Below are 23,674 nucleotides of genomic sequence, written 5' to 3' on the forward strand. Positions count from 1 at the left end.
GGCCCCCCAAATAAAGACTTATAATCTTAAATTTAACATTTTTATTTAAACAAAAACATATTCGGTTATACAATGCTGAAACATCAATTCTTTTGTCTGGTGGTCTTATTTTTCTGATGTTTGATTGCATAAAATCTATGATCAATTTCTATATTTCATAAAATGCCACAAAATCTGTGGCCCCCTGGATCCATCTCGGGGCCCCCCCAGGGGCCACGGCCCCCGGTTTGAGAACTACTGACTTAGACAATGAGTCGTGTTAACCAGACTCGCTTGGTTAAGCAAAGGTTGCTGTGTCTGTCAGGCCCCTCAGGACACTCCAATATAAGGTTTATAAAGTATGATTTATCATTTATAACTGATAAAAAATGTATGAACATTTTTGATAGCACCATGGAGTAATACAGTTTTGAATCATCCTACAAATGGCTTATTTACTTATTAAGACAGGATAAAGAATTTAAACATTGATCACTTTTCAGCATTCTTGGAGTTAGGCAGAAAATATTCCTGAATTAATTTTATTGGTCTTGTTGAACATAAGGTTTCGGATATTTTAAAACTGAACAGATTCTTAAAGATTTTTTCCTTGCAGATGCTGGCCAGCCAACAACATTGTGACGAACCCCTGAACTTCTTATGCAGAAATGGAATGAAAAACAAGTTAAATCGAGCCAGGATCTCACCCAAAAATGAACGTTATATTTCTACAATGTTTCCAACAATTTTCTTTAAAGCACAATCAAGCATAGACATTTGTCAAAACTGGAATCATGGGTACAACTGGTTTTCCTCTGGACTGGAAAAAATATTACAGATTACTGGATTTACACTTGCTTGATACTGGTTGCACTTTTTCTCACAGTGTCCGTGTTAGGTTTAGGTTAATTTGATAATCATTTTGGCAAACCGATATCTTAAGGTTTTATAGACGTTCTTGTACTTGCATAAAGAGCGTTTCAGCCCAAACAATAACAACCTAATTGATGTTATAAACCTTTTCTACAAAGAAAATACATATTGACTACATGTTGTTTATGATTAAATACACAGTAACATGGACACGTAATGTAAAATGTGACTAAACTGTCCGTTATTATTGTGAGGAGGTAGCACACAAATCCAATTTTCAAGAAAAATATCTGTTTATTATTTTATTAACGATACATCTCCGTGTTTTCTAGTGGTCTTGCAGATGTCTCACATTACACATTAAATGTATTTCTACAGGAGAATATGTATTTCTAACAGAAGAATCGATACATTTACAATAGGGTTGCATTTTTAACTTTAGTTAATGCAGCAACTAAAATAAAATAATAATGAACAGCAGTTTTACAGCATTTATTGATTTTACATATTCTAATACATTGTTTTACATTTCATACGGTATAAATAAACATTAGTTAATATACACAAATGAACAATGAACAATTTCATATTCATCTTATAAGATCTAATGCATTAACTTAAGTTAATGATTTGAAACGTATTGTAAAGCATTATTGACGGACGCATTATTGCGACAATAAGGCCTAGTTCATGTCCGGATGCCTTAACTGACTATGATATGAGTACACATGAGATTGGCCACCGCTTTTATTTGTGGTTTCTAAAAATGTGGAGTGGTTTTGTTTTAAATGTTCCTTTCCCTATTTTGCATTGCCTATTTTATTGTTTGATCAGTGAGGAGTTTGATAATTTATTTGTGCAGTATTGTTTAAGAGACCACGTAGAGAGCATGTTGTGTCATGGCACATTTAGCTTGCAGGTAGATCTTAACATTTCCATTCGAATATTTTTCTAACTTTCTGTTAATCTTTTTTCTGTTTTGCTCGGCATTTGAATGTCAACATTGCATGAGCCCTGAAACTTTCATTGGTGATTCTTTATATTACAGTACCCATGTTGAACATTTCAAGCTAACGTAATTGAGTTCTTGTGGAAGTAACGTTAAGATAACTTCACATAAGTACTTCTAACATGAACACTTATGTAAAGTGTGGCCATGTCTTTATAGATTTTAAAAATACTCCGATAACAAGGTTTTATGTGTTTTGTTGCCTTTGCTCTCTTAAAGGGATAGTTCACCCAAAAATGGAAATTCTGTCATTTACTCACCCTCAAGTTGTTCCAAACCTGTATACATTTCTTTGCTCTGTTGAACACAAAAGAAGATATTTTGAATAATGAACAGTTCTGGGTTACCATTGACTTTCTTTTTTTCTTCTTCTACTATGGTAGTCAATAGTGCACCAGAAAAAAAAAATGTATACAGGTTTGGAACAACCTGAGGATGAGTAAATGACAGAATTATTATTGTTGGGTGAACAGCCCCATTGCATTGTTGTGCCTTAGAAATGCGCACCTAGATAAGGTCTCGTGTTGTTCACTCCTGCATCCAAAGCTTCAATTTACCAATATGTATTGGTGAAAGTATTATGCATATGCACTGAGCACTCTGCTTCCCTTTATTCAGAAATTCTTTGAGCAAACAAAAGAGATTTAATAGAAAGCCCATCCTCTGTATGTACTGTATGCTGTTCGTGAGCATTTATAGATGCTTTAAATAAACTGGAATCTCATGCCACTTTGATATCAAATACACGCAGATTAAATTCAGCACCATCGACATTAGCAAATTCTTATTGCTTTTCTAACATCTCTATTAGCTTTGTTAATATTTGAGATTTGAATCGTCATTCAGATGGGAGGATTTTAAAAGTTGCCTGTATATCGTTTGTTCTATTTGTGATGTAAGAATATGAGCTGAATCTAGATCAGTAGTAAGGCAATAATTACTGGAAAGAGTAGCCAAGAGTGAGTGAGTGTGTGACAAATATCTTCATATTCCGTATTTATTATACCCTTTGAAAATGAGCGATTTAAGAGAACCTACAAGATGCTGAAATGCAATGGCTTTTATAGCAGGTGTATGTTTTTAAATAAACTATAATAAACTATTTTAAATGCACTTGACTCATGTTATTGTGTTTGTGAATTGTGATGTGAAAACCTGAAAGGAAAAATTTGTATTGTAAAAACTGTTTCCCTGCCTGAAAAGTGTTTTTTCAGTTAAGCACCCAAATTGGCTCATCAGTTCTTTAATCTTTAAACATCACCGTAAAATACCTTCATATGTTAAGACACTTCATTATAAAAATAATGGACAAAAGCTCCATTTGGACTTCAAATTTCAAATTTATTTGTAATTCTGTTGAATGCTGTAGTCACAAGGACAGCTATTCAAATATCACCTGGTTGAACTCCTTTAGATTTCCCTTGAAACTGTAAATGGACATCATGATCGAGAATTCTGTGCAACTCAAAGTTTGTCTTTTTAAAGGGATCTTAAAACGATTTTACGATTTAAAATCATTTTTTTCTCTGTGATTCTGCCACAATATTACCTGTTAGTTTGGAGGTCCTATATACGCGTCTCATTTTTTCTGTTTACTGTCATTCACTTGTACGCCAAACAAAATTGAACCGCTTAGTTCAGTCAGCCTTATTGGAGGACACTTCAGGATGACTCAGTGACATCAACCAAGTCGGCGGTTCAGCTGGGAACTTGTGAAAAGCCTGGTTTTGATGTGATTAGACTTCCACGGATTAGACTTCCAATATGAAAAAGACTTGTCATGTGACGTGCACTGTGGTGGTGATATATTTTTTACGCCTTCAAGCCAAAAATGTCATCCTTCCGAAACGGCAATAGTAGATGTGACAACATTTAATATCTTGATCTGATGTGCCTTCACTTCAACTAAGGTCATGACGGCCACAATGAACACAGAGGTCAGTCGTGAACCTCTAAACGTCGCTGAACATTTTAAACCAGGATCAAAATCTTTGGCGTTTATGTGGCTTACAGTGACCGATAACATTAACTAACCCTCCCGCAACATTTTCTAATGTGCAAATAAATGACTGTTGATTCATGAGAATAGAATGAAGCCTTCTACTAACTCACCTGGACAAACATACACAAGAGTAATAATAAGCCCTGGGGCGATCATGTAAACAATGTTTTCCTTTTACTCTTCAGAGCATGAATAGTATAATTAATATTATTGTCACATTGAAGCACAATATAATTATCTTAAGGCATCTGCACAGACAACACTGTGCAATAAAATAATAAACCAGTAGAAAATGAAAATTCACTATATACATCGAGACAGATTAAGTAAGTGCTACTCCACTAGTGGTCCACGGGCCGAGAAAGAGGAGAAAGAGTGTGGGTGTGTCAGGCTGTGTTGCTCTCGTTCTCTCGAGTGAAGTAATAGCGCACTGGGGGACTGGGCAGATCTTCATCACCGTCCACCTCAGGGGCAAATGATACAGTGAGGTCAACATACTTCCTGCCTGCTGAGGGCTTGATCAGTTTATGCATTCTGCGGTGAAAACGAAAATAATTATGGAAATGTAGAAGAGAAGAATAATTGTAACTAAAGAAGAGGGTCTTACGTCAGTTTGAGTCTTTTGTGATGGCCGGGCATGACCGGAACGTATAGCATCTTTACTCCATGAACGACCATAGTGGGCTCAATTCCATACTTCTCCTGAAAGTCAAGTACAATCCAGCTTATTCTCACTTACAATGCGACTCATTCATTGAAACAAATAGATCATAAAGATGCTATTCAGATGATTCATTGCGTGTTACTTACCCTGACTGCACTTATGAAACCAGATAAGGTAAAGTCCTCATGACCAAAGACGGTCCAACGGTCCCAGATAGAAAAGGAAATACCGGCTCTGCTCAAAAAGAGCAAAGCGTACAAAATTGTGAAACGTGCTTTTTTTGACCATGTTTTTGATCAATGCATGCTTGTGTGTTTGTCACCTGATGTGGGTTCTCTTGACCTGAGCTGTTTCTGTCAACACCACTACTGGAATGGCCAGGTTGAAGAAGCAGTTTTTAAATGATTCAAATCCATAACCACCGGCAACTTTGATCAACTCCACTGCCACCTACACGAAACCGCAATGATGTTTATTCATTGACATATAAAACATTTAAAGCAATAGCGAAGATCCATTGGATGTTTCTTTCTCACCAGTCCTGCGACAGCAGCAGTGGATGTGGCGATAGCCGGGATGATTTTGCCTGCAATCCGTTTGGTTTGCAGTCGGTCAGCGGCTTCGATGGCATACATACGAGCCCGAAGAGAAGACGCTGATGCTACGAAATCCATATGCCCGTTTGAGTCGTCATCCTTTTCGAAGAACAACGGAGTCATGCGTAGTCTCTCTAAAGACAGACAAAAAAAAGAGTTTAGTTGCGGGCTAATGTATGACCATATACCTGAAGGATTTTGCAAATATCCACCCAAAAACAAATATTTTAATTAAGATACAAACTTGTCAGCATAGATTTTTACCTTTTTGTAACAACACACAACACATAATGGTCAGCAGTGGCTCTCAACCTTTTTGACTTGAAAGCCCCCCCATCGTCCGCAACAACAGGCGCTTTCCGAACAAAGTTTCGGAATGAGTAAACACAACAAAAAGCGGGAACTTCTGGCAAGATGTTCCGGAACTCTGAAAGCCCCTTATATTTAAAGGTCCCAAAACTGTATAAAATTCTTTGTTCTGTTAAACACACAAAAAATATTTTGAAGAATGTGGAAAACTAAACAGTTCTGGGGCCCTATTGACTATCATAGTAGTTTTTCCAGTAAGACTTTACTTAAAGCCTTTAGGTATAATGCATTATTAAGGGTTATTAAATGCTTTATAATTGTAAAAAAAAGGGGTGTTTGACGGAAGCTTCCTCGTGGTGAAACGCGGATGCTGAAAGCTCCACAAGTGCAACCATGCCACTCTTTCACTCATAAACACGTAAAACAAGCAGATTACAAATACATCACGGAAATCATATGACCCTAGATATCACACATACGTCGAGCAAACTTCGGCCATTCGGACATCATTCAGGGATGGAAAATGACAGGCAGCAGCCTCTAATTCGCCATTTAACACATGAATACACAGAGATAAAACAACGCAAGTATCGATAACAGTATCGTTTGTCATGAAGCTTATCGATACTCTGGTATCGACCCAATTATGTACCGGTCCAAAAAAGTACCGGTTCTCGGTACCCATCCCTATACAGAACTGTAAAAAAAGTCTGTTTGCTAACATTTACTTGTACTTTATACACTAAGAAAGACTAACATTTACAGATCATACTGTCTTGATACACTGACAGTATGCCCACCTCTTTGATCACCACTAAACCCCTTGACAACTTATCTTAAAAATCTCATTTTTTGGTTCCTGTGGCAGTTACGTGTCACATAAACATGTGTGGCAAACCAACCTGCTGTTATAAAGTTTAAGCTGATAGTTTCCTGTAGCTGTGAGATGGCCACCCTCTCCTGTTCACTGCTCACCGTCACTTTCACCTGATCAGGCTTCTTAATGCTCTCATCTGTCTCTATATGCTAACACAAAACATACAAAACAGTGATTTACTAAAGATAAAGAAAGCAGTTTGGCTTTATTGGAGTAACTCTTAAATACCAGATACCTTTTCAGCTGGTTTGTATTCAGGAACATCCACTCCAGCTAAAACCCTCGACACAGCCTCATAGGAAAGACTCTATAAATGATTCAACAGAGAAACAATTTCAAGAATGACTCGACAGCGCAACAACAACAAAAATGATCAAATGATCAAACCTATAAGCAAAATGTATAAATATTCCTGTCACCTTTTCTGAATATGGAATATTATAAACTCCAGCGAAGAGGCGAGAGGCACTAACAACAAAACTATAATGCCTGATGGAGGACAAAAGATGAATTGCATCAAACAAACACCTTCACACATCATTGAGAGAGAGAAAGGGAGAGTTTATAAACAGCAGAGACACTGACAGCGGGTCATTGAGGTCAAACTCTATAGGAGATGGCGGCCGTTTGGGTGACTGCCAGAACAGACCTGAATACAGAGGGAGAAAAACACATGAGCGGATGACTTTGCAAGCAGCTTCTGTCCATGAGCGAGTAAATATTGTGACTTACTGCCGTCCTTTAGCCGTGTGTCCAGTGGAAATGAGTGCAGTAGTTGTAAGGCCTGAAATGTCAAAGTAATAATGGAACTTTGTAAACACATTATGCTCACATTGAATACTACAGTGGACTGCAAAATTTGTATACTTTAATAACCGTTTAACCGGGTTTTACTGGCAGTTTTACTGGTTCCAGTACCTTTCTTTTGAAGTACTTGTCGAATTTGAGCCGAGCGAGTGCTAGACATTGATCCCAGTGGGTGGGTCTCCGACTCAACTGCTTAATGACCTGAAATGATCCTTCCATACTCTCCCCAGTCATCAACCTCTACACACACAGAAGCAATGGAATCAGACGACGGCACTGGATGAATCAGAGGGTTTAGATAAACGTGTTGTGTATATTCTCACCTGCAGCACATCCTGTGGTGACGGATGACTCTGCCAAAACATGTTGTACATGGAGGGCTTGTGGGAGAAAGCGCTCTCGAACTACACACGCCGAACACAAGAACATACATCAGAACACTCATTTAAAGGGGTCATATGGCGCGAACACGTGTTTTTCTGTGTCTTTGGTGTGTTATAAGTTGCCCATGCATGTATTAGACACGTAAAATTGCACAAATGAAAGTGTCGGAACAAAAGATGCATTCTATCTAAAAGCGAATGCTCACCCAGAACTGCCTGAAACGCCTCGTGTAACCAACCCCCACAAATCTACGTCAGTTCGTGGTATGATTTGACTAAGACCGCCCAAATGTATACGCAAGTAAGGTGAGCGTACCTGTCAGTACAATTGATTTGGAACATGATGTTCCAAATATGGTAAGAGGCGTTACATTTCCGTCACACGCTTGCAGTATTCGACCAATCACTACGCACTAGTTAACTGGCCAATCATAGCACACCTCGCTTTTCAGAGCGATGAGCTTTGTATAAAATCTGCACGTTTCAGAGAGGCGGGGCAAAGAGGAGATACAAACATGCACGGTATGTGGAAAATACAGCGTTTTGTAGACACATTGCATTACATCTAAAACAAACTGTAATATTCGTTTTAAATACTATTAAATGGTTAAAATAGATACGGTCTTTTTGTAAAAACTGTCAGTTAAAGTTTTCAAATGAATGCTTTTAAACATGTCATACCTTGTTTTAATGAATTAAAAGGAAATGTGTTGATGCAAGTGTTTTTAAGAAAATCATGTTTGACATCTTGAAACCAAGATTTCGTGAAAATCACAAAATAGTAAAAGTATACTGGTCCCTCTGGACAAACACAGTTTATTAAAGGGACATTAAGCTGAAGAATGACACTTATGTTGCAAAGGCCCGTTCATATTGCCCGCGAATATTCGGTGCGTATGTTCGTCACGATAATGTTCTAGAACAAAAACAATAGATTCTTATGAAGTTTTTCATATAGACCGCGAATATCCGCTCGGCAAAAAAGCGAAGGTTTTTTTTTCGTCTAGTGCGACGAATCTTTCCTCATTCGCAAAGCGACGAAACGGACCGTCCAATAAGAATTGAGCATTTTACGTCACGCGCCTAGAGCCACTGAGGGCACGCGGGGGCGCTAAAGGCTCAGAAAGCTGTTGTGAGAGAATAGATGTCGAGTTGTTACTGTCATTGGTGTCAGAACAGACAGAACTTTTTGAAAAAAGTCACAGCAACTACAAAAACCAGGACAAAAAAGTTCTGTGGCATAATTTGAGGTGGCATTCAAATATAAAAGTATAAACAGTATATATAAACTAATATACTGTATATAAATAATCTTTCATATGAATACAATTCCCATGTTATGTTGTAGTATGGGATATTCTGTCCCCTCCACAGCACAGAAACAGCACTACTCAAAATCACTAAAGATCTCCTTCTAGCTGCTGACTCTGGTTCATTATCCATTTTACTTCTGCTTGATTTGAGTGAAGCCTTTGACACAATCTCACATACTATTCTTCTAGATAGACTCTCTTCTATTGGTATCACTAACATACCCCTTAAATGGTTTCATTCATATATCTCTGGCCGCACTCAGTTCATTCAATTAAAATCATTTACCTCTGATATAGTCCCTATTCATTCAGGTGTGCCTCAGGGCTCTGTCCTAGGGCCACTGCTATTTATTATCTACCTTCTTCCTCTTGGTTATATTTTTCGCAAACACCACGTTAACTTTCATTGCTACGCAGATGACACCCATCTCTACCTTTCTACCAAACCTAACTCTAAATTCCCTCCATCCTCTCTTATTAATAATCTACTTGACATAAAAACCTGGTTTACTTCAAGTTTTCTCAAATTAAACAGTAATAAAACTGAACTTCTTATAGGTTTCAACATTAAACAAACTTCAAAACTTTTCTATTCTTATTGATAATTTCTCCATTTCCCCCCCTCTTCAGGTTAAGAGTCTGGGAGTCATCTTCGATAGCACTCTCTCTTTCACATCCCATGTTAATGTTACCCGGTCTGCTTACTTTCACCTTCGAAACATTAACCGTTTACGTTCTTCACTCCACTGCCATTCTCGTTCATAGTCTAGTCACGTCTTGCTTAGACTATTGTAATTCTCTTTTGTTTGGCCTTCCGCATAAAACATTTCATAAATTGCAACTGGTTCAAAACTCAGCTGCCCGTATTATCACTTGCACCTCTTCTATTCATCACATCACACCCATCTTACAACAGCTTCATTGGCTCCCTATCATTTATCGTATTAACTATAAAATACTTCTCCTTACTTTTAAAGCTATTCATAATCTTGCACCTTCATATCTTCTTGACCTCCTCCATATTGCCACACCTTTTCGCACTCTTAGATCCTCTTCTTTTATTCATCTTTCTGTTCCTTCTGTTCGTCTTGTTACTATGGGGTGCAGAGCTTTCAGTCGCTGTGCTCCCCAGCTTTGGAATGCTCTCCCGTCTGAGCTTCGTAACACTAACTGTCTCTCACATTTTAAATCTAAACTCAAAACTAGGCCTGTGATGATATATTTCACGATTTACAGTAATTATACTTGTCTATGTCGATTCTGAAATCGCAAAGGCTTCAATTCTGTTTTATGCACAGCTCTTCCATGAACTACGGCTCTTTGATCAGTAGGAAGTACCGCTCGATCTAAAATCACTATGGCTGCTTTCGAAATGGCATACTTCCTTGCTATATAGTAGGCAAAAAGTAGTAGGTGAACGAATAGTATGTCCGATCCGTCAGTATTCATAAAACAGTAGGCGAGAAATATCCGGGTGGTGGAGAATTTCTCGTGAGATTAAGACGTGCGTATACTAATGTTGCGTCCGAATACGCCTACTCGAGAGCCCCTCTGGCTTTTGGATGTGGCGGCGTTTAACCGTAATCCATTGAGAAACTGAGCATAAAAATTACTCAATATATCGTCCCAGCCCTACTCAAAACCCATCTGTTCAGTACAGACTACTCCCTTTGACCACAACCTTATGGTGTTTTTAAATGTATTGTATTTGATTGTCTTTATTGGTGTTGTTTTGATAATAGTGTAAGGTGACCTTGAGTGTCAAGAAAGGCGCCTATAAATAAAATGTATTATTATTATTACAAATATATTGGCGCTACCAGTAAAAGTCATCAAATACAATCAGTTTCTTCAAATTTCTTTATTTTTATTTATATACAATAACTAAGCAGTTTTGCTTGTAGGTAGAAAGCACAGGCACATGTAAACAAACATCAAGTCAAGTGTACACATATTTTACAACTGTTTAAATAGTACAGCTGCAATGCAAATGCCATTTGGTAACTAATTAACCCCCAAGACCATCGTCCTGAAGTAACGATGAAAACGATCGTGGTACAGTTTTAACTCCTGGATCAATCTATTAAACTCCCCGTGCTCTTCTCTCTTCTCAAGAATAGGGTGAACCCAATATCATCTTTTTCTCTCCCTTTGCTCATTCAGGCAAAAAACAATAAACTCATCTTCGCTGCTGCTGGAGAAATCCATTTCTTGTTCTGCTGTTGTAAGTACGTAAAGCAAACAGTACTAGTAGCCTGTATTGCTAAGCTTTAAGCTTTTCTTCTTCTCAGCAGCCAAAGCCTGAATAGCGGTTGAGCGCCACCTAATGTTTAGGCGTGAAATGTATTCTCCATCAGCGCCATCTACCGTGCGGGCATCAAATAGAAGAAAGCGAACATTCGTTTCGTCGTTGATATGAAAACTTGGTTCGTCGTGTATTCGTTTCGCTTTTTCGCATCTCCCGCAATCTGAACGGGCCTTTAAGCGCAAGTGATTTACATGTTAAGTCAATGCAAAGACGCGATAGACATCCTGCGGCGCGAATGACGCGATTAGACACACGTAAAGCCTCGTTCAGACAGCCAGAGACTTTGTCACTGTGTGTCGCTTGTCTCTTGCTATGAGATCGTTTGAAGGCATTCCTAGCTTTGGTTGTCCTAGTAAAAGTTTGAACAAACCCTCCAGTAACTGACGAGAGATGGATGACGTGAGCTCCACTGTTTTACTCCAATTGGTAGTCGCTCGCGAAAGTCGCTCATCATTTGCATAAAGTTGAACAATTCTCAACTTTTGTCGCTTGACTCCCATCGCTGGACATGCCCAATTTCTGTCGCCAACGGTCACTGTTGCTCGTGTCGCCGTAAGTCGCCAGCTCTCCATTGAAATGAATGAGATCGCGTCGCTCTGCAGCTGCTAGTTTCTGGATGTCTGAATGGGGCTTAACGCGTGATTCGCGCGAATTGAAAAATCTGAACTGTGACAAATATTCGCGCCGCGTTAACCAATCAGGAGCTTGCTCTAGTAGTGACGTGATTACGACGTAGCGAGAGGAGTCAGAAATCAGAAACAACCATTTGATGACGTCTGGTGTGAACGCTCAGTAATGTTTATGGTTAAAATGGAAATATATGTGTGTTTACTGACCTTATCTCTGGCCCACTGTATGGTGTGTTCAATAACAGCAGGAAAAGACTTTAGAGTGCAAAATGGAATTTCCTCCTCAGGTGGGTCTCTCTAAGAAACAAACACAGGTGTGAACAAACAAAGCAAAGCAAAGCAAAAACAAAACTGGCACATAGCATATACTCACATGACTGTTGTAGGACTCAGTGAGATTTGGGATGATGATCTCCGTGTGTCCTTTCGTACCCATGGTACCCGAGTCTAACAGAGCTTTCTGATTCGATACGCTCCGACTGCGAGTTCAAAAGCAAAGATAAATCACACATGCAAAACATGTTAAAATCTCTAACAAAAATCAAAGCATTACCTATCCACGTATCTCCTTGCCTCCACGTTATCCAGTGCTGTGACCACCACGTTGAGATGGGAGAAGAAAACATCACTATAGGTGTCCTCTGTAGCAGGACACACTTTGTTCAGATGGGCATCTATATGCAATTCTTGGTTTATTTCTAATGTAGCTACTGCTGCTGTAGTGCTTTTAGGCTTCTACAGAGAGAAAGAAAGAGAGACGTTAAAACATCTGAAACACTGATGGGCAAACGTCTTAACTTTGCTGACCACAAAAGAAAAAAAACCTGTATGTGCTGAGGCCTAAAGAGAAACTGTCGGTTGAGGTTGGATTTCTCAATCAGATCTGGATCGGTAATGCAAATCTAGAGAGAAAAACATTAGTCATGATATATATTTTCATTTTTTTATAAAAAGCTGGCAGGTCCACTCAGGTGCGTATCCTCACCTCTCCCGAGCATCTGTTTAGCCCCACACCCATCAGTGCCAAATTCTTCAACATCTCACAGCCAATAGCACCACAGCCCACCTGAATATTAAATGCATCAGCAGTGTGTTCATCTTGTCTATATTACTAGGAAATCAATACACACTAACATTAAAAGCCAATAGAAGTGTTTTTAAAAGGTTAGGTTTTAATGTGTGACACTGAACTTTAAAATTAAAAAGCATTTTCCATTTATTTAATATCTTTTACTTACCATAAAAACATGAAACATGTGCAGTTTCAAACACAGTGACTCCCCGATGCACGCCCTCAACGCATCGTACCTATCACCCCTACAACCACATAAGCTTGACAAAATCAGTATTTAAAGGGATAGTACACCCAAAAAGAAAAATGTGATGTCAAGCTCACCTCGAGGCAAATTCCTCAGTGCGGAGAGACTGGAGAGGCTGAACTACTTCCATTGCATCAAGATAAAACTATATAGACACACACAAAATTATTCCCATCTCTCTTTATCATGATGTCATAATGCACAAAGTACTTGTGACCTTTGACCTACCCATTGCTGAAGAGGGGTGAACTTTCCAGTGAGAGCCTTCAGCACCTCCTGACTAGCGATGCCGCCCACCGCTGCGGCGAGAGGAGAGAGACATCCCCTTGCACAACGAGAAACGCACCTCACCAGCTCCTCATTTATACACACCTGACGACACACATTTGAGTTAAAAGACAAAAATATGTGATGTGTGCACAACAGGAAATGACATGTAAGTGAACGAGTGTTAGTTAAAACCTCACCTTGCTTTTAAGGGTTTTATTGATCTCCTCTGTGATCTTCAAGAGAAGTTCAGCGTCCTGCAGACACCTACATAGACCAGAGAAATATTCGATTAGCATTAGCATTATTTCTCGTGACAAAAAAATAATAATGAATTTCCTAGTGGAGATACAAGGCTTCTGTCTCAGAGTTATTTACCCAATGTTGGGAAGTCTGCCGTGCTGTTCCAAAAAGGCATCCAAAGCTAACATGATGGCATGGAGTTGTAGAGGGACCTGATTGAACGAAAACATGAATTAAGATGAAATGTGTCTGAATATGAAGAGTTTGGTTCCAAAATGAGATAATTTTCTATTATTATGCATTCCAATTAATATCAATCAAACTGCAGTTGGTTTGTTTTGATTTAAGCCATAATAACTAAAAAAAATACAGCTAACTAACACAATAAAAACATGATAACATCATAAAAAACATGATTTTTGAGCAATTTAAAAAATGGAGTTATCTCATTTTGGAAACAAACTCTTCATATGTTCTTTAGCAATGAGAGAGGTTGTGATTCTGACCTCTGGTTTACTGAAGTCTGGAGTGAGAAGCTGAGGGTCAGATAATTGCTGTTCCATCGTCTCCTACACAAACGGACACAGGAAACAGTTCATTCATTGTACATCACCATCATTATACAGATCGACTGACTGAATGATTCAGAGCGTTGACATACAAAGATGATGGTTTTAGGGGTCTTAACCAGGCGAAAGATTCCTCCATGTGTATAGGGCTGGAATGATGAAGTATCTCCAATTGCAAAACTGTAGGGAGACAGAACTGTACACGCAAGCCACAGTTAGATTGTTAAAGGAATAACTGCACAAAAAAAACTGAAGATAGTTTTTATTTTGGGCTAAACTATACCTTTAAAGGAATAGTTTGCATTCAAAATGAAAATTCTGTCATCATTTACTTACTCTGATGTCATTTTAAACCTTTGTGATGTTCTTTCTTCTGCAAAACACGAAAGAAGATATTTTTGGTAACCAACAACCATTGGTCCCCATTCACTTCTATAGTACGGACACAAAACCAATGCAAGTCAATGGGGACCAAAGGTTTTCTGTTACCGGCATTTCTCAAAATATCTTCTTTTGTGTTCAGCAGGTTTGCAATGAAAAAAGGGTATGTAAATAATGACAGAATTATCATTTTGAAGGTGAACTATACCTTTAAGCCTTTTCACATGTCTCTAATACCCTGAGCTCAAAGGTGTGTTAACTGTATATGTACCTGTAACTTGGTGTGTGGTACCATTTAGATCAGTCATGCCGTTTATTTCCTTGAAACACACACTCTGTCCTGTTTGAAGACCATGTGTTCGGCTGTCCATACACATAACCACGCCAGAGGTGCCCTGTGATTGGATGAAGACAACATGACAGAGCATTGTAGCTGAGATTCTGTTTATTAGACTATAAGAGCAACCAGAAGTGAATGCAACAGAAAAAGTTGAAGGATCAGGATATTTACCTGGCTGATGGTTTGAATGAAAAGTTCTTTTGGTTCCTCTCCTGTCGGATCGGAAACCTCAAATGTGTCCCCGAAATCGCAGAAAACTCGTGAGGAGATTCCAAACACGTCACAGCTGATGAACTACACCAAAACACCATGACATCATATCATCACATACATGCAAATAGATCTCAATTTAAATGCAGTTCTGTTTATATATTATGTTTGGGAATGTTTTACCTTGATAGGAGGCTGTTGAGCGTGGCAGAAATGACTGATACGTTTCTGTAAGTTCAGCTTCGTCTCGGTTAATACTACACACTACAAGAATAAACAAATAGACACGTCACATACGATATGAACATACTGAATCATCTTCATTCAGAAGACAGGATACTATAAAATAGGGATGCACGATATTATCGGCAGATAATGGCTTATAAATGAATTATCGGAATCGGTAAAGAAAATAACGATAAAGAAAATAACGCCGATATGACTCGCCGATAGGAAGCTGTAATTAAACCATGCTTGTAAAAGCAGCACATTCTTACATTAACTGAGTGCGCAAAGAAATCCATCTCTGCGCCCTTTAGCCGCGCACTGCCTATTTATTGATTAACGTTTTTACCTAAAACACCGAGCAAAAATAAAGTTGAATCCTGCCCATCGTCCATCGGGAGTAGACTTTGAACTTCAGCTCAAGCGTGCATAATATGCAACGCGCCGCCCTGTGACTTTCGTCTCTGAAATGGAGACTACAAAACGGCAGTGTGAAGAGGTCCGTGTAACGCTTTGCAGTTCTTTTTTCAATTTTCACCATCAAAATTAATCAAATGAAAATTGGTTTCAAACTTTCATTTTCAATTTTCATGGGTACTTCACAAATGGATAATTGTCTGTCAGTTTCATTTTCAATTATACGTGTTTGGGTAATTGCTTCAGAATTTCAGATTTTCGAACAAACACAAAAATTACTTGTTTTTCCAATTTTACATTTACGTATGTGCTTGCGCTTGAAGCTGGATCGTACCATTATCGCCGGTGGTAGTGGTGTAGTCTACAGCCGCCCACGGACCCACAACGCTGTCGCGTTATGAAAGGCCTATGGTTTATCTTATCATATTTATCTCCCTTATGTATTACACATGTATTAAATAAATTTTACTAACACTACTGTCTGGTCTGTAATCATTAATCTATTCGACATCGGTTGCCGTTTTGGTTTTAGTCAGTAGATGGCAATGCTGCGATCTGTATGTCATTGGGAACGGCCGGGCAGCAAGTGCAGTGAGTGCACGCACAAAAAGTAGAAATGATGGATAACTTGTATCAGTCGCAGCCCGAGATATTACGTACGGTGGCGTATTGCTGCCACATACATTTTATTTTTCCACTCAATTATGTCATAATAACAAGATCATATGTCGTTAAAACAATATATTTTGTCGTTTTGATGGGATAATACAAGTGTAACTTTGGTTTGAGAAGTGGGGGGGACACAGAATGGGAAGAAATGTTGTTGATTTGAATCCTATCACAAATTCAAAATACCTATATTTTGCGTTGTTTTTGATTGTTTAAATTGATTAAACAAAAATGTGTTTTTATTGTGTAGCAAAAGTGGATGTTCATGAAGGGGGAAATGCGAGTATTGACTGAGAAACAGAGGAAAACTGGGCTTGTAAACCTGAATCTGCGGTCGGAAGGAGACGAGGATTACTTTCTAAAATGCTTAACGAGGTTTAACGTACAGTTGTCATGTCAAGCCTTGTCATAAACACTAACTGCTGTTAAAAGAACGAGTCCATATTAAACAAAAAAAAGTAATAAATCGCGCGTTGCGCGTTTCTTCCCCACAGAAGTCCATTATAAGGAAACAGCTTAACATAGCCTACCGAAACAACGACCATGTAAAAACAGGTTTCTATTCAATTCATATCAAAACCACGTGATTGAAAACAATCTTTCAGTGATCTTTTTTTAGAGTGTGCAGGCCACGCACGCATCGACACAGGCAGACTCTCTGTGTCCTGCTCGTTTCTAGGCTACATCTCCGTGGCGATGACGGCGTGTGGTTAAAAAATCATTATAAACACATTTGAAAGTGAGGGGGACACGAACGGGATTTTGAAAAGTGAGGGGGACATGTCCCCCCTGTCCCCAGTGGAAATGACGTCCCTGGGATAATATGGCATTTAAATGATATATTTTCTTGTTATAAAGGGATAATATGACGTCTCATAATAATTAGGCTACACATTAACCGTGAAAGCGACATGTTTTCTAGATGGACATTCTACCAACCGACAGATCACACTTTCATATGAATCAAGCGCACTCCACTCACTCATTGTCCAGACAATGTGTTTAACGTGCAAAGGTAACGGTGATCTGATATAAACAGTAGTACGCACTGTAACCCCCTACCACCGGCGATAATGGTACGATCCAGCTGCACAAGCGCAAGCACATAAATGTAAAATTGGAAAAACAAGTAATTTTTGTGTTTGTTCGAAAATCTGAAATTCTGAAGCAATTACCCAAACACGTATAATTGAAAATGAAACTGAGAGACAATTATCCATTTGTGAAGTGCTCATGAAAATTGAAAATGAAAGTTTGAAATCAATTTTCATTTGATTAATTTTGATGGTAAAAATTGAAAAAAGAACTGCAAAGCGTTACACGGACCGTGAAGACACCAATGTTCTTGTTGCTTCTTTAATTAATATTCACCAAATTCATTTTCCAAATGTTTTAAAATTAAAATTACATTTATTTACAAATTTAAACATTAAAATCATAATTTTAAAATGTGAAAAGCAGGGCTCGACATTAACGCTTGTCCGGGACAAGTGAATGTTTTGTATGGGCAAGTGAGAGATAACTTTACTTGCCCGACTGGACAACTTGAAAAAAAATTACAACAGTGCGACATATATGTAGAATAATAAGAATATGTGCATTAGACAGAGCTGTGTGTTTGTGTGTAGTGCGTTTGTCGTGGTGGTGCTTGTTGTGTGTGACAATAATCAATGCCGCATCGCACTGAGTCCATGTAACTACATGCGGACACGGAATCCTGTTACTTAAATATCATCTGGCTGTTCTGCGTGCCGGATGAATTACGTGCACAGTTTAACATACAACACGAGTGATGGTCGAGTATTTTATCTGCGTCTGCACTGTATGAGAATGTGAACACATGAACTTCTTCTCCAGTCAGAGTTGCTCTGTGAGTTTATTTTATGAGCGTTTTACTGTTAAGCTATCTGCAAACAAGCGTCTTCTAGTGATGGGTCGTTCTTGAACGATTCGTTCATTTTGAACGAATCTTTAATGTGACTCGGGAAGAACGAGTCGTCTTAGGGAGTGATTCATTCAGTTGCGCATGCGCATTGCGCAACATTCTATGGGTCCTGTACTGGAATTCAAGAAGAATGAACGATTCAAACCCGAAGACTCAAGAGGTGAACTAATCAATTCTCTTTCCGGCTCTGACTGCATTGGTTTAGCTTACGACGCTGTCACGTGATGAACGAAGGAGTCAAACCCGAGGACTTGTCAGATAAGAGGTGTGGTGAGCTAATCATAGACTAAAGACCCAGGTAAACAATGAATTAATCTTTTCTGTTTCTTATAGCATTATAGTTTTGTATTGTTTGTAATGTGATCAACGTTTGCATAATGAGTAGATGTGTTAGGAAAGTAACATGTAACATTTTAATTACATTTTGCTAAAATGAACGAAATGAACGATATGACTCGAAAAAAGATTCGTTCATTTTGCTGAACGAGACTCAAAGATCCGAGTCAGTAAAATGATCCGAACTTCCCATCACTAGAGTCTTCCCGAAGACCCGTCAAAATAAAAGTCCTGTTAAATTGAACACTCAGTCAAAAAATACTGTGGTGTACTATAGTATTTGCGTTAGAAAATTGTAGTGGCCTTGTAGTGAATTGTTAAACACTGTATACTATAGTAAAGTTCAAAAAAGTATCTATGCAGTTTACTATAGTATACTACAGTAATTTATGTGGACAAATATACCGCTATTGTATAGTTTAAAAGGAAAAATACACAACTGAGAAATATTCAAACAAATTTAGGTAATCTAAAAATGATACGGCCATAATTTAGTCATCTGTATGTAACATTAATGTCTTTTGTCAGTTACCTGTCTATTCATGATGAACTGTACTTGCATATTTTTTTTAATGACAACAGACGATTTATACTCCTACAGTTTGGCCTGTGCTACCAAACTTTAAACCTCTCTAGCACCAGTGCTATGTGCAAAAAAAGTTAACCTACACCCTTAACACTAATAATAATTACTGCTTGCCTTTGTTTTATAGCAGTCACGGAGAGTAGGCCTATAACCAAATTCAGGCGGCCAAAGCGGACACGCAGCGGATACGCAGCTAAAAGCGCCCGGTGGATAGACAGCATATATCGGCATCGGCTTAATTGAGGTGGAAATTATCGGCATATCGGATATCGGCAAAAATCCAATATCGTGCATCACTACTATAAAAGTACATATTATAAACTTTTTCTTGTGTTCTCAGTGGAGACAAACCTGATATCTCTTTAGGAAGCTGAGGTCCGTGGTGTCATCCAGAACATCAGTGCACACGCTGACCTGAACATATGGGTTTAACTCAGCCACTCGAGAATGGACAGCCTCCACCCTGAGAGAAAGAGTGGATTACATGCAAAAATGAAAGCAAAATTGACTTTGATTCTTTACAACGGCAAAAAGTTAAAGGGGAATTTCACCCAAAAATCAACTTTGTGTGATTTTTTACTCACCCACATGACGTTAAACATGTTTAGAGAACTTCCGGCGTCTTCGGAGCACAAATAGAGATATTTAGGTGACATCCGAGAGATTTCCAGGCCTCCTCATAGACATCATGGTGTCAGTTTTTGCCAAGGTCCCAAAAAGTACTAAAGACATCGTTAAATTGGTCCATCCGCGCATAGTGGCTCAGTTGAATTTTTTTGAAGCGACGAGAATGCTTTATGTGCGAAAAACAAACCAAAATACCGACTTTAATCGATATATTCTCCTTTGTCTTGTCAGTGTATGGCGCGCGTTCACGAGAGCACTTCGTCGTCTTCTTGGAAGAGAGCACTTTAAAAGTAGACAGGTTTGTGTGCCGAACGCCACATGTGGGGGATGCCGGTGTTGTTGCCGAAAACACACTCCCCGCCAGATTATGCACCCCCTTCAATAACACGCTATCCGATTGGCTAATTCTAACCCCTCCCCACACCCAATCCTAATCCTAAACCCTCCCCTAACACCTAATCCTCACCCTAACCATTGTGGGGAGGGGGGTGCATAATCTGGCAGGGAGTGTGTTTTCGGCACGACACCGGCGCTCTGACTCACAACGCGGAAGCGCAACTCTGTGTTTACGGCTCCATGGTGTTTCGAGTCTAATGTCAACAGTGTTTTTTTTGGCAATTTTAACAATCATAGGTAGTTTAGATGGTTAGAGTAAGGTTAGGGTAAAGGTTTCGTAAGACTTGAAACACCAAGGATTTAGTCAAAACCAACAAGCCACGCCCATGGATCTGACTCGAAACACCAACGATTTAGTGAGAGCCCTGTGGTTTACATGCAGAAGACGAAGAAGTGCTCTCACGAACGCGCACCATACACTGACAAGAGAAAGGAGAATATATTGATTAAAGTTGGTATTTTAGTTTGTTTTTCGCACATAAAGCATTCTCGTCGCTTCAAAAATATTCAACTGAGCCACTATGCATGGATGGACCAATTTAACGATGTCTTTAGTACTTTTCTGGACCTTGGCAAAAACTGACACCATGATGGGCCTGGAAATCTCTCGGATGTCACCTAAATATCTCTATTTGTGCTCCGAAGAGCACAAAAAAGTTCTCTAAACATGTTTAACGTCATGTCGGTGAGTAAACAAATCACACAAAGTTGATTTTTAGGTGAACTTCCACTTTAAAGCATAATACATTGCATAAAGTTGCAAGTTACTCAATGGCCACTGCTATTTGTGGCTAATATATACAAAGAAACGATGTCAAAAAGCAGCAATAAAGGATAAATCGAGCAGAGCAGATTTCGTTTCTCCAGAAGTTTCATGCGTCTGTGTAAATTCACATAACTGCACCTTTTCCTCTGGCTATGTACATCCTCCTCTCTGATAAAGAAGTTGGTGCCCAGATCCCGAACTTCACATCGCTTACAGTCATGGAGAGTGACTGCCTACAAACACACATGCAAATTAAGTCTCAGAACATAGAAGAAAACCGTTAATTGTTATATGTAATATAGAAAAAAGATTTTTGAGAATAAGAAAGACATTTATCTCACCTTCACTCCTGCCAAAACAATGTTTTTTGCTGCAAGACATGAGGAATTTTAGTAAAACATTAAATATTATTTGCACAGAAAGATAATATACAACACTGACTATTATAAATGATGTACAGTTAATGTACAGTATAAATAGATTTTTTTAACTTTTGGTAATGAAAGTTCAGGTGTTCTTTAATTACTCATATTACTTCTAGATATCATAAACCATACATGCAAATAAAGCCACGGACAAATTAAGAGACCATTTCAAAAATGTTTTCAGTTTTTCAGAATTTACTATTTATAGATGTGTTTAGGAAAATTTCCTTACGTGAACTACTAACAATATTTCTCCCAAATTTCTAATAAAAATATTGTTTCTATTTGCAGAAAATGAAACCTGGAGAAACGGAATAACAGAAAAAGTATTTTTCAGACCTCAAATACTGCAAAGAAAACAAGTTCATATTTACTTTTAAGCAATACAACAGTATTATTTGTACACATATTTAGGAAAATATTTTTTCATGTGATTTTATCACATTTTTATTTTTATGTGTCTTGTCATGCTGTCAGTCTTTCACATTGCTGTTGGGTGACTTTATGTCACTCCTGAGGTTTTGTTGAAATTCAACAGAAACCAGACTGGAATGGCCACAATACATCTAAAATTGCTGATTAAAAAAACGTGGAATGGTCTCTTGTTTTTTTCTGTGGCAGTATGTAAAAGCAACTCAAGCGGTATATGGTAAGATATATTAGAAGCACCCACCTATTTCTACTCCAACAGCTCCCATTCCACTAAGAAACACAGCAGACTGGGCCATCTGTTGCATAGCACTGTCTCCCAGTACATACCGCTGCCGACTACAAAACACACACATTAAGGAGCTGATCCTTATGACATTCTGGATATGATACTAAACTGTCTTTGTTTAATTGAGATTCAACTTGATCCTGTTTCAGTCTTACCTATACAGAGAATCATCTATCTCCATGGAGTCAGCCATAATGGGAGGAGGAGAGGGAGTGTACAGGCGTTCCTCTCTAAGGTTCTGAAGGAGAAATAAAGAGCTTATCTTTCATGTAAAATACAAGACGACCTCGCCCTAATTATATTCTGTGCATCACTCACAAAAATGAAAAAGTGCATTCAGATCTGCAGAAATCTGGGTGTGTCATGTACGTATATCACTTGTCACCTGTCAGGCTCTTTGGACACGAAGCATCTTACATTGACCCACAATCTGATCTGGACATAAACAGCTTAAACATGGGATCGCAGCCATTTTCCAGTTTGGTATGCACAAACAAATGACTGACAACCAATTTAGCCTGCAGTGACATGACAGTCGCATGCACTTTGATGTCTTACGTGAGAGTACAATAAACCAATTCTTTTCAAATAATTCACAACACACACCTAACTTGTGTCAAATCCCTTTCACATACAAACTACTTGCTTTTAATAACATACAAGAAAAGGTCTAAAGCATACTATGGGTCGTATCATCACAAAAACGCCTCGCACTAAACCAAAGAGCTTTAAATTTGTCTTACAGTCATCATTTTGTCATATTGCTTACTCATATCAATGAATCATTAGCACACCGGCTAGCTGAGCTTATCACAGAATTCTCCCGTCTATTTGATTATGAAAAGATAAACAAAATCTGACGCCACGGCTGTGCTTTATGCACATTTAAGATTATAGTGGCTTTTTGTTTACAGTGAGTCGAGGTGTTAATCATTTGTACGGATTGAGAGTTGTGAAGTAGCTACCTGTCAATGTGAGCGAGGAACGGAGAGCAGCACACTTCTTCAACTGCGCGTGTGCGAATGGGTTTCATGGGTAAAATTGTCTACCGCCACCTACTGGATACACCTGTTATAAACCGCTAGTTTTGCTGAATGGCAAAAAAACAACTTTTTTACTTTAACACTCGTTTGCTTGTTAACGCACAGACCGTCTACATACACAAGAGTAGTGTTTTTGTTTTCTTTGTTATTTTTTTCCACATTTGTTGAAATAACAACTGTCCTATGGTGTGTAACGTACATAGTTTGTTTTAAATGTACGTGTCAAAAGAAGTAAGTCAATATATTTTTTTCAGTTATTAATTCATAAAACTGCTCTTTAGCTTATACTGTTTTTTTCAGTAAAAAATGCATTGTTTTATGTAGTTTAATAAACAGTCTAAATAACCTGATTAATGATTGACTGAAAGTAAATCAATATTATTGATACCAGAAACTGAGATGCACACTGTTTGGTGGCCAGTTAAAGTACTTTGGAATGTAAA

General features: G+C 38.4%; 2 protein-coding genes across 9 annotated transcripts in view; one reads left to right on the forward strand and one right to left on the reverse strand.

Annotated features, from left to right (window-relative positions):
• The window catches only part of limch1a (LIM and calponin homology domains 1a), a 40,805-nt gene extending 37,815 nt beyond the window's left edge, over positions 1–2,990 (forward strand). For 3 of the 8 annotated variants that reach the window (XM_057330786.1, XM_057330787.1, XM_057330788.1), the window contains one exon: positions 596–2,990. In XM_057330786.1, the coding sequence (XP_057186769.1) occupies positions 596–621 (26 nt within the window). In that variant the 3' untranslated portion in view covers positions 622–2,990. The remainder of the gene's footprint in view (positions 1–595) is intronic. The other 5 variants (XM_057330791.1, XM_057330792.1, XM_057330789.1 and 2 more) reach the window with 4 other exon arrangements.
• Positions 2,991–3,180: 190 nt separating this feature from the next.
• Positions 3,181–23,203, reverse strand: uba6 (ubiquitin like modifier activating enzyme 6). The gene is made up of 33 exons (XM_057330794.1): positions 23,154–23,203; positions 22,344–22,426; positions 22,144–22,238; positions 21,387–21,415; positions 21,184–21,278; positions 19,608–19,719; positions 15,262–15,342; positions 15,040–15,162; positions 14,800–14,923; positions 14,240–14,343; positions 14,085–14,147; positions 13,714–13,790; positions 13,536–13,602; positions 13,297–13,440; positions 13,146–13,213; positions 12,988–13,066; positions 12,735–12,815; positions 12,574–12,651; positions 12,303–12,484; positions 12,123–12,228; positions 11,957–12,046; positions 7,440–7,520; positions 7,228–7,356; positions 7,042–7,093; positions 6,895–6,958; positions 6,729–6,798; positions 6,545–6,616; positions 6,335–6,458; positions 5,064–5,257; positions 4,850–4,977; positions 4,674–4,761; positions 4,471–4,565; positions 3,181–4,397 (listed from the first exon to the last, which is right to left on the reverse strand). The coding sequence occupies exons 2-33, from the start codon at positions 22,379–22,381 to the stop codon at positions 4,250–4,252; spliced, it is 3,081 nt and encodes a 1,026-aa protein (XP_057186777.1). The 5' UTR covers positions 22,382–22,426; positions 23,154–23,203; the 3' UTR covers positions 3,181–4,249.
• Positions 23,204–23,674: the final 471 nt, after the last annotated feature.

The sequence above is a fragment of the Triplophysa rosa genome, linkage group LG4 (genome assembly GCF_024868665.1).
Source record: "Triplophysa rosa linkage group LG4, Trosa_1v2, whole genome shotgun sequence".
In the NCBI taxonomy this organism is placed as follows: Eukaryota; Metazoa; Chordata; class Actinopteri; order Cypriniformes; family Nemacheilidae; genus Triplophysa; species Triplophysa rosa.